This window comes from Plutella xylostella, chromosome 18 (genome assembly GCF_932276165.1).
Source record: "Plutella xylostella chromosome 18, ilPluXylo3.1, whole genome shotgun sequence".
Taxonomy (NCBI): domain Eukaryota; kingdom Metazoa; phylum Arthropoda; class Insecta; order Lepidoptera; family Plutellidae; genus Plutella; species Plutella xylostella.
The window spans coordinates 6862388-6878118 of record NC_063998.1 but is presented as its reverse complement, the minus strand read 5'-3'; the positions used below and the strand labels follow the sequence as shown (position 1 = coordinate 6878118).

Here is a 15731-nt window from a genome sequence, read left to right as displayed (position 1 = left end):
AAATAAATTATTCTGTACAAAATCTTGCTACAAATAAGTGAAAAAGTAGAAAGAACTACTAACTACTGTCACTGAACCCTTCACTCCAATGCAATTATGAAGGAAAGTCAAGCGCATTACTGTGAGTCAGAAGCAAATCACCAGCCAGACGGAATCCATATGAATGCTCACAATTTTGCGGAGGATGAATGAGTCAATAGCTATTGGGGGCGGGTGTTCCCCACGCATTCTTTAGAACTTAGATGTTTTGTTCAAGAAAATCTTTGATAAGTAGATAGCTGGCTAATGGAATATTGGCAATGTCACTTTATGTACAAGATATGGGTAAGGCTAATCTCTAGTAGTCACTTCAAACAATCAATGATAGGTATATTTTTTAGTGACCTCCTAATGTAAATATTTACGTCATATTTTAGATTTTTAGGTATATTTGGAGCAACGGCAATGATGACCATAATATTTAAACGCCACCCTAACAAAGTATTGAACGTAAACGCAGCCGAATACTGCGCTTCAAACAACTTTTTACGGACACATTAGCATTTAATTAGCATCGAATTGCGCTATTACCGCTTTTACAGTTACAACCACTTATCACCTCCTGGAAGCGTTTGCTTCATTCACTAGAAACCGAAGGCTCATTGGTACGTAACATTTGGGGCTGAGAGGTGAACGTGTTTTATTGTGCAAATTAGTCCAGGCTCAATTAGCATAACAAACAGGGAGAGTACGCACAAGTGGTGCCGCTGCAGTGGATCCTGTGCCTGCTTGGTATCAGCCACACGTATCGACTGGCACAGGTCTGCACAGCCAGTCGTGTTCACTAGACCGTACAGAGCTTTCAGCTGCATATCGACTTTCATACACACAAAATTCAGTTCCCATCGCAGGGAAAAGTTGAAACAAAGGTAGCACCTGAATATTTTAAGATCCCGTCAAGAATTCCATTAGCAAAGTGACGTCTCAGGGGCGGCAGTATCCGCTGCATCCTTAAGGGATCTCTATGTCCATAACAGACACAGAGTTATTGTAATGAGAGCGACAGGTCTGGATATTTATGCCTCGCCATGCGTCCCGAATACGCAATAAGAAAGGACCGAGTGTCGAACCCTGTGGCATCCCCATCGCTTTGATATTCAATATCCCACCGCGTCCTACAGAATTTTATTATTTGCATCATTATTTACTCTGCAAACATTACTGACAGGTGCTGATGCCTCTATTTGGGGTATTGACAAAGGTTCCATGAATAGGGTCGGTTTGTTTACACGTGCACAAATGGTTACAAATAAATTCGAGTGGTTCTTTTTTTTTTTTTATTGGCTTACCGGTATTTTATGATGAAATACCGATAAGTAATATAAAAAATTGAGTGGGAAGCTAGTATTAATATTTTAGAAGCATTATTAACCTATATTTACGTAATTTTTTTTATAAAATACAAATAAGTGAGTTATCAAAATCATCCAAGTAAAATTTAATATTAAAAAAACTCCAGCAAGCTAGTAGCCTCTGACTAATTTCGCTTTCCGTGAAAGGAACAAGCGAAGTGAGAAATTGTTGTTTGCAACTAAAGCCATAAGTTGTGGTTATAGCGTCTATAAGAAATCGTAAATCATTACTCATGCCTCCTCAGGCCCTTATTGCGTAAACTCACTTTCTGTGTGCGGAAAATAGGCATCTAGTTTAGCTACAAGTTTTGATAACAATCACGTTTAAGCAAAGCACTTCATACAATCATTCAAAGTTTTCAGAATGTCCCGGCAAACTTATCTGATCAAAGTCGGGTGTACTGTACATGAAGTACCTAATAGGTATTATGTAAGTATGATATTGCGAAAATTTATAATAATTATGGAAACTGAGAGTAATCCAGCCGATTAAACATCACTTTCACCGTTTCGATCCAAGGCTCAATCACTTCGTCTGATTTCACATGCAAATCTCGGCTCAGAATTGCAGCCATCATTCACATTATGCAATGGAAGAATATTGCATCTACAAGGATATACAGTATTGTATATCTTACATAGCAGTTTTATATGATTTTCAAATCTATACTTCAACGAGTAGTTACTAATAGACAGTTAACAGAAGAGTTTTCTAGAAGAAGTTGTTTCGATATAATTTACTAGTGAAAGTCAACTCGACAGTGGGTAATTGTACTAAATTACCGTTCCAATGGGTCCTCGTAAGTTACGCTCTTACACATATTTTTAGTATGAGAAAAGTGTTTCTGTCATATACAATTGATCTAATACCCGGCGCTGTAATTTAATAACAAAAACGTTAAGCATTACCGTGAATGTAAAAGTTTCTTACGAAAGTGAGTAAAATAATACAATGACTACGATTCAAGCATTCAGTATTGTTGAACAGAGGCGGGTGACAAGAATGTCTGGGCCTATTGTTGTGGCAGAAACGCAGTTGAGTTTATCTAATTACATAAAGAGGCAAAACAACTGCTTCATGAACAGAGTTCAGTGGCAAGATACGGTCTGGCTGAGCACAAAACAATGCACGGTGAGTTGAGAAGTAACCCACCGGTTAGCCTTGACGCCTTGATTATACACCAGATTACACTCTGAATAATAAAGCCTTACCAAGAACGGGTGCTTGATTTAATTGTGATACCATTTAAAATAAACAGGCCATGCTAAGATATAATACGTAAACAAAGAAGGAAAACCAACACTAGAAAGATCATGCCCATCACAATTAGTGAGAAGATAGTAAGGGACGTTTCCTAATAGGAAGCATTAAAATAATTGGCATGGTGTAAGAAGTAAACAAGTTAGATAAATAGGCTATGAAACGAGAACCGCTAAATAGAGGGGCGATAACATCGCTCGCAGTGACGAGGAATCATGACGCGATAAACTAAACGAACCCTAATAAAAAGGCAAAGAACTAAAGCCAGATTATTTGGACGTTGAGTCTTATCGAGCGACTTGGTCAGCCCCCAAATTGAACAACCGAGAATTATGAACAAAGTTCTTATAGGCAGCGAACACAACATAACGAAGATTCTGATTAGATAAATTGTGGTAAACAGGAATATAACTTTTCGATAAGGTTGCCAAATTATACTTGACTAATCAAACAAATCCTTCGAAATGGAAAATTCGAATGCCGAAGGATCATCTCTTTATTAAAATTTATTAGACTCTATAAGCAATGTTTGTTAAACGGTTTGAGCCAATAAAAGTAATATTAAGGGAGTGAAGCGAACCAAACGGGAGGAAATGAAAGCGACGAGAGAACGAAATTGGAAAACTTGTTACAGAATTATGTAGCTACCCCTGAAAGAGGAAGTGGATTTATATAAAATGTTGTAAAAATACTTAAGCCAACTTTCAGACAGTTTCAAATAAATTAAAATACTTAATAAATAATACTTTGTAATAAATAAATTAGAATGCTGTGTAAGAAAAATCATTAGGTACTTACTGCATTACCAACAAAGTAAATATCGTTAAACGACTAACCTTTTACTCCAGTTTCCGATTTCGGCGTAGCGCCGGCCATTTGCACATCCGCTTCTTCTCACTTCATTTCCTTTGAACGTCTGAATAGAGTTACCGTTCGGCGTTAGTATGCCATTCGGCACACTGTTGGAGTTGTTGTTTCGTTCCCGGTTCCTCGGAAATGTCCCGGTTCCGGATCTGAATGTCGCAAGTTGCGGGGGCTGCTCCGCCTGGGGAGTGCTGAACTGCTGGAGTGGAAGCGTCACGTTCCCACTCCAGCTCTTCCTGTTCACGGAGAACGTTTTGAAAGTGCCATTGCCATTGGTCGGCGAAGGCGTCACTCCACAGAAACTGCTTCGGTTGTGACTGTTCTTTATAAATGCGCTGTTTTGTAGCGTCACCTGGGGTTTGATCGGCACCAATGGCGATGCCTGGTCAATGGACATGGTTTTTATGTTTTAGGAGAGTAAAATCTGTATGCCTTTGACTATCTACATATTTCCTGAAAAGGAAATAGAATTCAAAGTTAATTCGCGGTCATGTTAAACCACCGGTTTTGGCATTGGCAACAGAGTTATCATAAAAATACTAGCACTTATATACCGAAATACACTGGAGTCTGTGACGACGAGTGTGTGGAATGCAATCCAATGGAGACACGATCGACAATAGGGTTCAATTTAGGTTAATGGACTTACGCATTGGGCCCGCAAGTCCGTTATTTACTAACGAGGCCACTTACTCCGACAATTAAGGAAATGTTGTACCTAAATATTTAATTTTTGATTGCAATAATGTAGGGCTATTCAGAAGAATACATGTATATTTTATTGCTATTATAGTTATCTTACGGTTTTAAAAAATGATTCTCTTTAAAAAAGTAAGTATTATTTTTATTTAAAAACAGTTTGAAACAATAACTTCAGACTGGCCTGACTCGGTTTAAAGAATAATGTTGTTTTTCGCACGAAAATTAATGGTTAAACCATGTAAAGTTGCACCCTTGACCTGGTTTAACCATTCATTTTCCATATAATTTTTGCTCTTCCTTCCAATAATAACAATATCTTTGTATCCTTTTCACGGATAATTATTATAAAAATGCTCGCACAAAGGTTTCTAAAGCCGAAGTAATCTGCATAATATTTCAGCATTGTTCAAATCACCTTGCAAATCGACTGCGGTCGTCTAGACCCAGTCTCAGCGGACATAAGCTATTTGTATCTTCATACCACTCGCGCATCACTTCCCTCTAGGTGTTGAATAATAGTTCGCGTAACCTGTTATACTTCGACTCTCTTATGTAAGACAGATCTGACAGAGTGTCTCATTGCGAAACTGGTGATTGAGTTCAATGAATGATGATTAAGTGATTTGATGACTCTTTGTGAGTTATATGATTGATGATCTTTATAACCGTTTCGGTTATGAAATACCAAATTAAAAAAGTGCATGTAATATATCTTTATTTGCACTTAATAGTTATCATTATAATGAAGGTCGAACTGAAGAGTTATAGTGTATTAGAACTCGAAGGAAACCGCACGAAAGGTGGTGTAAAAATCCACTGTTTGAAATACATGCGTACATTAAAACATACAGTAATAAACGTACAGTAATAAATAATAAATGCCAACCCCTTGTCGACAAAATGAACATTATTATCACGTGAATCATACTTGCCAGTTTAATTACAAGTAAAAAAATAGATGGAAGTAATTGCCTGATTTAGTTTTGAAATATTAGCCTGATAGACTTATATGCTACACATTATGATTGCAAATAGGTACTACAAATAAAGCTCCGTTTCTTTAATTATTTAAAATATCATCCTGTTTTACTGCTCTCAGCAATATGGCAGTAGCGCCAATTACCTTCGATATACAATAAATTACTAGCTATAAAATCAATAAATTCAATTCTTTACGGTCTGCAAGTTATAAACAATCGCACGTGCTGCGTGTTGCTACAGGTTTAACACAACTGAGCCAGTCTATAACTGGTGTTCGAGATAAACTTTATCGAAAACGTGACTGGAATGATGCTGCACTATCACCGAAGGTAACTGTGCCTTCCATATTTTAAGGTCAGGTGTGGATATTTGGGGTTGAAGATTCGTCGAAGTTTGTACCAAATATTGAACAAGCCACGCACCTTTCTGGATAAACGAGTAGTTCCGTATACCACGCACGTGCGCGGCAGGAAGGCAAAAGCCGTAATGTGTCAGTGGTTTCCGATTAATGTTCGTTTTTCCATTAATAATATAAGACCACTAGGAAATTGGAGGCAATCACATAATAGCAAATGTTAGAGTTGAAAAAGTTGTAACAGAATGCCATGGTACGCATGCCAACAAGGACGCTATCAGTTGGAGGCAAAAAAGGAAGTGGCAAAAAAACAACCCAAGGTTAAGTGTTTGTTATCGACGAACACTTTAGAGTTTTTTACAACCAGCGTTTCGATACTGGGTGTAAGATAGAATTCATTATTTGCAGTGGCAAAATTAAATAATGTTATTATTATTTTGCATAAATGGACAACAGACAAGCATGATATATTAAGTAGGCATATCTAACAATTGTTTGGTTAACGGAAAGTATATCCTATCAGTAGTAGAACTTTGCAAATTGTGGAGATGACTTAACGAAGAGGTTGGTTAGACTGAAGACATTGAAATGCACCTCAGGGTCCCTGCTATAAACAAACAGAAACTCGACGGGCTAACGACGCTGCGGCTGGCAATGTTAGTATTAATGACCGTTACATGAATACTGATGTAGCTGAAGGTATGCCCACATGTTCTGGTGGCTGGTTTAGCATATATTGTTGGTCCCGTATAAAGTGGCTTAGCTTGTAACTGTAGGACGTATTAGGAATAAATCAAAGTAGTTAGGTATTTCAATGAAATGGAGAGCTTTTGGAGAGGCTAGGAGAAGACACGATTAAAGTATTGGTCTGGTCTAGACGTGAATCTAGCAATAGCAATAGCTTCAGAAGGAAAGATCCCAAATGTATCCATTATATCAAAAAATAATAGAATTAAGATACCTAATATTAATTACCTACCTATATGAGTTGACATTACCATTACCACATGATTTGATGAGTAATTTTAATTACACAAAAAAAAACACGCACTCACGCCTTGTACTAATGTACTCCCTTGCGGGGTAGGCAGAGGTGCATTGCTGCACCCACTTTTCGCCAGAGTGTTATGTTAGTCCCAATCCTAATGTTATAGGGGGCGGGTCTATTGCCATTTTACGGGCACATCCAAGACCCGAGAACAAATATCTGTGTTTAAACAAATATCTGCCCCAGCCGGGAATCAAACCCGGGACCATCGGCTCAGTAGTCAGGGTCACTAACCACTACGCCATTCGGTCGTCACCTACATGCAATTTAAGAGAGATTCTTATCAGTGAAATTCTGATGGGAACATGTTATTGTGACAAGTTTCTAATTCTCATGTCATTAGGTTGAAGTGTGATGCGATGAATTTAATTAGACACTTTATGTACGTTCGTCATGCCAATGTAAATTAGGAGAAAATAGTTAACATTCACATGCATTCAATGTAGATGTCGCAGCCGGATCGTATAATCCGCCGTATTACATTATGGCTAGCCGCATTACAAGACAGGGCCTCTTTGTAATGCGGCGGATCAACGTTTAGCCGTATTGAATATGGCTGAATGAAAATGCGCCGGATTGTATTCGACATCATACGTCATTCAATATGGCTGGCCGTTATGTAATACGGCGAGAGATTAGCCGCCGCATCAAAAGATTTTAGTTTCGTTTTTTTAACACTCGTGACGCTGCTTGACATAACAATAATGGCGTTGGATACAGATATTTGATGATGATTAAAACAAAGAAATCGTGTTAAATATGTTAGTAAACAGTGACTTCAAGAAGAATTTTCACGTGAAATTAAATAATATCTATTCCGATCAATGCGGAACAGTGAAAAACGTACAAAAGTTATAACGCACATCAAAAAGCTAAAGTGACCATGGATTCTGCTGGTCGGCGGATTTCCACACAGTATTACTGAGTCAAAAAATATAATTGTGGCCGGCAAAGATTATTTGATCTTGAAGAGACTGCGACTAGGCAAACGTAGTGTGGGACGCCCTCCGGCTAGATGAAATGACGACTTACGAAAGGTGGTTGGTTATTATGATTGGATGTGGAAAGCTATAGATAGTGTGCTTTGGGAGAGGCCTACGTCCAGAAGTGTGATGATGATGATGAAGAATAATAATTTCGAAGATCTTACAATCCGAGTAGTGCCCTTGAACAGTATTTTGATACTTTAACGGAAGTCCATATGATAGCATATTTACTCTATTATGATTACAAAATGTTTGACAAACTACCGAAACCGCAAAATTCCTTCAGCAGTAATTTCATGGACATGGTCACCCTACAATTTAGTAGTAGTACGATGCGGCTAAACGTGGGCCGCCGTAATGAAGAACGTATCGAAATGACAATCCGGCTAAACGTTGATACGCCGTATTACAAAGCATCCCTGTTTTGTAACGCGACTAGCCGTAATGTAATACGGCGGATTATATGATCCGGCTGCGACATAGACACCATGTAAAAGTAAGGATCAATATAATAATTCAATTAAATTATATAAAAATATCTAATATCTGATCAAATAGGACGTTTTCGGACGGACTGTAAATAATGCTTAAATCTTGAAGCAATGAAGCTGAATAAGCCACAACAGTAGTCACCCTTATTTGTATCAGATCAAAGAGGATAAAACAATATAAACGTGTAACACAGCATGACATCGATTGATTTCACGGCGGGGGTCGTCCGCACTTTACTAATGGTACTTAACATCGCAGATTTTCCAATAACATTGATATAAATCCTACGACTAAAATCTCATGTTTCGTGTGGTTTACGAAGAAACTAGCCTCCGTTAAGTAGGTCAAGATGTCTCAGCTTGAAACATGATAAATCTCTGCCATCACTCTTTAACTGCAGTGAGTGGAGGCTAAAAGATAAGAAAATTCAGACTTGGGGAGCCTTTGATGGGTCTCTTATTGATTAATGAATTGCGAGAACTTCAAAGGAAGGGAGGTACAAAAATACCGGAAGGAAGTGTTTTAATTTGTTTCTACTGCTTTTGATTTAAGAGGTTCCTCAATCCTCAATACCTACGAACAAAACACATTCTGCTTATTTGTTATGATAAAACATTGATATAAGAATTATGTTATTATTCCTTAGACGCTAGAAGCAATTCTCGGAATTCGATGGCGTATTAGATAATAATATACGGGCAAGGGGCCGCTTATGAAGCGGCACCGCTACATGCAATATAAGGAGCAATACAATGGACAGTATTCCGGGGCGGCCATAACCAAGCACATTAGCGAATGTTCCGCCACATACGCGGAGGTAATTAAAAAGCCATGAAGAGAAGCAGAAACGACGCACCGTAGCAGGAATACCCATTAGGTTTCCCCATTAAGTGCAATCTGTTTAGATTCCAGGCGCTTCACAAAAATTGCTGGACTTTTGATAAAGTCCACGTTTGTTAGCAAAGGCTAGTTGAACAAAATGCAAGTGAAAACAAATAGTCTGATGAACAATATAATTGCGTATTCGACACGAGAGGCAAGATTGCGGAGTCAGTCACGGCATTTCGTAACCACGATCGGGCACATTCCTCAGCGGCGCCGGCAAAGTGCAACGCCCCTGAGGAAACACCGCTCAGCTCCAATGATACAATAAAACACTCTATAAGAGATATAAGAAGCTTTTACTCACGTCAGTTTATAGTAGGTTAAACCAGTATAACTGGCACTATAGTTTAAAAACTTAATGCACAAGAGACATAGTACGAACCTTTTACATTTATAAGTATTTGTGAATTTATAATAAGTTAAACATTAAAACTTGCACTGTCGTGTAAAATTTGTAAGGTAAACGAAGTGATATGCAAGCAATATTGCATGAGTCATTTCACAGTCACTTGAGTCCCCAAGAGCAAAACAAGCGGTGCGTTTGCGCAAGCAATATCTGTTTGACCGAGAAAGTTATCAGCCATATCGGGTAATGGACTGATTGTAACATATTAACTCTGTAAGCTTTAACTGGATGTAATCAATGTAACATACGTTCATGATACAGGATTTACAGTAAACACCGGAAATATTGTGAAACGATAAAGGAGCACGTGCAAAAAGCGGGTCATTTAACTTACGCAATTGCAAGTCTTCATGTCTATGGTACGAAACGAGCTGTTTGAAGCCGCTTCGCTAATTTAACTAAAATAGCTTAAGCCCCAAACTCGTGAGGAATTCTCTAACGGGATTTTGGCCAAGCGTTCTTTGCTCTCATTGTTTTAGCCAACTTCAATGGCTAGTTAGGTTCACATATTTCACCATCAAACGTTTCAAGATTTGATTTAGGTACTTAGTTTATTTTGTTTAATGGTTCTAAATGTAATACTACATATAATATAATAATGTGTATTTTAAGTGACTTAAAAACCCTACTGCACTCTACAGAATCCCTATTTTGACATGGTTAATCGTATTATATGCTAGATGCGATGATTTATTGGTGCAACAAAGTATACACCAAGACTAATGTAGTAACATAGATGCCAACTTAACGAATTGGTTAACGTTGTTACAATGCTGTTCTTAATATGATGTATTTTACCCATCGATTTCATGAGTAAATAATTGCCTATGTCAGAATTAAGAACATTCGTATGCTGCACAATTTATCTAAAACATCATCATAATAATTACCGAGGAGTACTTCTTCTTGATCATATAAAAGACTGCTAAAGATTTTAGAATATTATGCGTCGACTAAAGATTTTAGAATATTATGACCATTCATATACAATGTACATTATTATGATTAAATACTATTGTGACACAAGGAACGCGCCAATTCTCATTCGAGAGAGATTATAACACCCATTCCAAGCATTAATAGAAACGGATTAGAAAATGATATATGACTAATCCGACATGCGACGAAAAATATAATCGCAAATCTAAAACAGACAAGGGGAAGGCCAATGTCAATGACCGGGTCCCTATGGGCACAACAATAGATGAAAATAAAAAGGGTCTTATGCCATTACCGACCCAAATTGCCACATGAATGGACAATCGAATATTGCTGATATCATTCTGGGTATCCACGTGACCTGATAATTAGCAATTCAAATTTAGGCATTTTTTTATTGAATATCAAAATGTGTAAGATGGTATCATTAAAAATAAAGGCCTACAAATATTACTTACCTAAATGAACCACAAGAAAGCAAAGATTAAATTTGTACAAAAAATCCTGCAGATTTACATAGAATATTAAATGTAGCTCATGTATACTGTACAGGGTACGAAATCAAATTTGTACTGTATTAAGTGAGCGCAACCGCGGCGGTGTCTGTAAGGGTGAGTGCTTTAACCAGCGGCTGGGGAGCTGCGATCAATTGCGGAGGGCCTTGCATCATAAGCTTTCTGTAGGTTGACTATTCGAATGTATTTTACATTTATTGTATTTTTGTGAATTTTTAGGTCAAAATAGGAATATAGGTACGACATGGGATATTGAATTGACACAATTTAATGGATGAAACAAGATAAAAATGCTGACGAAGATGAAGATATTAAGAGGTATATTTAAAATGATTTTCAAAACTAATGCTCAAATTACGATAAACTACGCAAACTCAATCCGTTTCAAAGAATAGTGACGACGATTTGAAGTAATTTAAAAACAATGCTGTGCACACATATAATATTCCTGATAAGTAAAAGGAAATGAATGATTTCTTTCATTAAATTGCCAATTTACTGGAAATAAAATATTCATGTTTAATTCTGCTTTGGCAATCGCGGCGTCTTATACTCCCATAGGTCCTTAAATCCCTATTGTCTCCATTTTTATTCATGCCGGTGATTCACAATAAATGCTCTGCGTCCTGAGACACTTGTAGATGTCAGGATCGATAGTGCCGCGTGTTTCTCAACGTTTGTTGATGTTTTAACTTGTACATATAAAAAAATTATATTGAAACGTTTTTACTAATTTTGAGAGCGACAATAATATTATAGTCGACAATTTTTGTACTTAGTTCATTTAAAGCTTTAGTTTTAAAATATCATCCGAGAACTTCAACTTCTGAATTGGCTGGTGTTTTATTTTTAATTCAGCGAGTTCAAATAATTATTAAGAATGTAGATAAGTATTTAACAAACAAAACATGCATCAATAAATTTGTAATTACAAGGTAACCACTGTCGATAATATCGGTAAGGTAGATAGGTAGTATTGATAAGATAACTCTGTTGACGGTGCCACTTAAAACATACAAACATTACAGTGTAAATGTAAAAGCAATATAAACAAGCTAACATAAGAAAAAAAAAACAAAAGTAAAATCTATACCTTGAGCAAAGTTAACAAAAAAACAACACAACTAAAATCACAAAACTTAACTGCAAAAAATTGCAACACAACTTTGACAACAACAGCGGTAGTTACTCCAAAAACAAACTTTACCGGTGCACAACCGAACAACAACAACACTCCGAGCACAGAAACGACGACAATACCAAATTTTCTCTGAAAAATTGATAAGTGTACAAAATTTTCGACTGTACGAAGAATCGGGGAGCTGTACGCACGCAACGCGCGCTCGACACCCGAGCAACAACTGACGATCGCGCCGCGACCGCCGCTATCCCCGTCCCTCTCGCACACCACCGGAACCTTTTCCCTATTTTCCTTCCTGAAATTTTCTTTTCACAAATATTATTTGTATTAGTTAATCCAACATAGATTCTTAATTTTTCTTTTGTTACTTTTGTTTTGTTAATTAAGATGAGTGTGTTAAGCAGGTGTGCGAAAGAGATGCCAGAATAATTTGAGGCAAGGTCAGTCGTGATTCCAACGTAACATGCCTGAGGCAGTAGAGAATCCAGTTTTTCTTCAGACCTTAAGGTGTGTTAGGTAGTCGGGTTTGCATATGGTTTTAAATATAGAGGTTCAATGAATCTCTAACGACTTTCGAAACACCTGGTCACGATCATGGTAAGGTCAAAGTTACCTCATTAACTCTTAAAACCTATTTGGTTTCATGAGTTACTATCTATATTTATGAAGCCACCATCGTCAACCTATTACCAATCATCTAGTTTATAACCATCTAGTATTGAGTATCAAAGCAACCATCAATCCTCTAGCAGTGTTGCCAATACGCCAACCAATTTGTCTGATAAAATAAGTTTACTTAAGTTATTCTTTTTACTATTGGTCCTGTAAAGACCCAAATATGTCAAATAAATATGTACCTATTCATTGAAAAGTACCTAGTTAAATTACAGTACATGTTTCTTTGACAATTATATATGTCTTCTCGTAACAACTGCGTTAAAGATTTTCGATAGCATTTAGGTATGTTCGATGGTGGCACTGTCACAGCTCAAATAATATTAGATAGTACGTTACGTTAGCTGCTTAAAATATTGAGAGTATTTTTTTGAACTTTCTCCTAAACGACACATACGGAGCGCAACGAAAGCGAGTCGACTCGATGCGAAGAACAATGGTAATGACAATTACAGAGCGACCTGCGACCTGCCGGCTACCGTGACGAAACTGAATTCAACTTTCACTAAAGTAGCTAAAGTATTAACATTACTGGGAACGTAAAGGAACCAAAGAGCTTTGACAATATTTTTTAAAGTTTTAAAGTCGATGAACAGAATTTTGAATCCATTCCAATTTCAGAAAACGAAAGAATATTATTATTGTAAGAGCCATAATAATTGCTTATTAACTCCAATAAATGCAATGTAATATTACTTTAAGATACATTTTTTATACAAAAGCCGTTAAATACAGAAAAAAATATTATACATTTAATAACGCATGTAACGTCTATTTTATTTCCGATAAAAAAAACAAAACGACATATAAAATCGATAGTAAAATTACTAATGGTCGTATTTATTTGAAAGTTGAACTGCAGCAGTTGACATTGAAAATCCAGTTTGTTATACGAGAAGTAGAGTAACTGGTAACATTACCGAATATATTTTGTTCTACATAAGATAATCATCACTGTTTTGGAATCACATATGTACCTTAGTTAGTATTATTTAAGATACAAAGTTACCTAGGTAAACATGGTTAAAATTGTTCTGAGAGGGGTCAGATTAATTTTGAATTAATAATTCTGGTCTAATCTAATAAATAAGCACCTATTGATATTAATCAGTTTTATCTTCATGCATTACACGTAAAGTCTACAACTATAACGATAGATTGCCCAAATAACCTTTTATTTGCGATATTGATGTAATAAAACAAGCCAAAACGAATAACATCAAACATAACAAGGGCCCATATTATGGCCCAGGCAAACAAATGGCCAAGTCTATAAAATATGTCTGGAGATTTTTCGTCACCAGACACACTCATAGTAACAATGCTGTAGCTTTAGATAAGTATTTGTACCGATTGGATAGGTAATAATTAATAACACACACGGGCAATGAAAAAGTTCCAGTGAGAAAAGCACTAAATTACTTTAAAGAATTTACAGTTGTACATCTAAGAATACCCACTATTTAACAAAATATTGAGCGGTGGTAGCTCAGTCGGGTAAGTGCCCGCTTCTCAATCAAGAGATGCGGGTTCGAATCCCGGCGCTGACATGTACCAATGAGTTCTTTTAACTTAAGTACAATGTATACCATCGCTCTTACGGTGAAGGAAAACATCGTGAGGAAACCGGCATATCTAGATTTAGCACATCTAGATATGTGAACCCACCAACCCGCAGTGGACCAGCGTGGTGGGAAATGGTCCAAGCTTAGGAAGGCAGTTTAGACCTTGGGGATATGCACAAAGGTTCCACTCGAGAGAGCCAGGTGCAGGTACTTACACCCCCACTGAGAATAGAATAGAATAGAATAGGAATAACAAAATATTTGAATCCATCCTTTTACCATGGTACGGTGAAAAACGCTAGTTCTAGTATTGGTAAGTGACACGCTCAAAATAATTAAAGATATCACACGCATTACAACTATGCCACAAATATTATTTTGGAATGAGAATTGAGTAGAATAATGAACGATGTTCGTAAGGAATGCGCTGCAATTAAGAAAATATGCTTCTTGGTATTTTCAGCTCTACATAGTTGAGGCAAATTTTGTATCGCGTTTGTTCATGTGCATCACTTTTTATAGTAAATCGTGCTCATGCTTTGTTTAAAAGTATCGTTTTTATTCACTCACAAGCAATAAAATAGTTCCGCTTACCTTAGAATAATGAACGATACTTAATGTCGACACCAAACTACCCCTATTTTATAAACATTTAATTTAGATTTTGATCATTTAGTTGACTACCTAATTCACATTTTTTACATATTATAATGCGCTGTTATTAGTAATTCAATATTGCAGACGACATCATGTAGGTAGCTAGCCTTTTCCTTTTAGGAGTAGGTAATTTGCTGCTATTGTCAGTGGAACTTTTTCATTGCTCGTGACGTGAGTGTAATTATTATTACTAATAAGAATACTTTATATTAATTCAAAACACAACGCTTTACTGACGTACAAACTTCTCTATAATAATAATATGTTCAATCTATCGTGTTTGCGTTGGCTCAACCAATATTAGGGTAAGAGCGGAAATGATAATTACAGAGCTCGTCTACACAATAACCAAACACTCTTTCAATGTTGCCAGAAGTATTCGGACGACCTAGGCACTTATACTTACAATATAGGTATCTACCGATAATTTTAAATTTAAAGGAAGGTTAGGTGGTTTACAGGATGTTGCAAAAAGGGTATACTAAGCCGAAACCAGCACGTGTGCAGCATGTTATGTCTAAGCCCTTAGTACTTATAGGTACCCTTTACGCAATACCCTGTAGATAAATAAGGTAATAAACGGGAAAACGTGAACAATGTATTTTTAGTATAATTAATATCAATCTTTCCTTAAATGGTAATTTATTTATATTATGTTTATAGCAAACCGGATATTGTATTTCCACTATACCTACTTCCGGATCCGAATACACTTTTAGTAAGTGTAAATAAACACAAATAAACGGTAAATCAAGTTTTATCGACCAACTTGAAAATGTCAAGAGTCAAACGCGACAAAGTTGTAAAAAGTCAAGTAAAATCTCTTTCTCTGCCATTATCAGTCGTAAAATCATAAAAATATGTTGTA

The 15731-nt window shown here is 36.6% G+C and overlaps 1 protein-coding gene across 10 annotated transcripts in view; it reads right to left on the bottom strand.

Moving 5' to 3' along the window:
• LOC105386506 (protein sprint) overlaps positions 1-15731 on the bottom strand; it is a 201697-nt gene that overhangs the window by 91197 nt on the left and 94769 nt on the right. For 3 of the 10 annotated variants that reach the window (XM_011557079.3, XM_048627279.1, XM_011557083.3), the window contains exons 1-2: positions 11919-12252; positions 3489-3969 (exon numbers count right to left, since the gene is read on the bottom strand). The exons of 2 other annotated variants lie outside the window; for them this stretch is intronic. In XM_011557079.3, coding sequence (XP_011555381.3) covers positions 3489-3913 — 425 coding nt within the window. In that variant the 5' untranslated portion in view covers positions 3914-3969; positions 11919-12252. Of the gene's footprint in view, positions 1-3488; positions 3970-11918; positions 12257-15731 lie in introns of those variants that run through there. 5 more of the 10 variants (XM_011557082.3, XM_011557084.3, XM_038113898.2 and 2 more) reach the window with 5 other exon arrangements.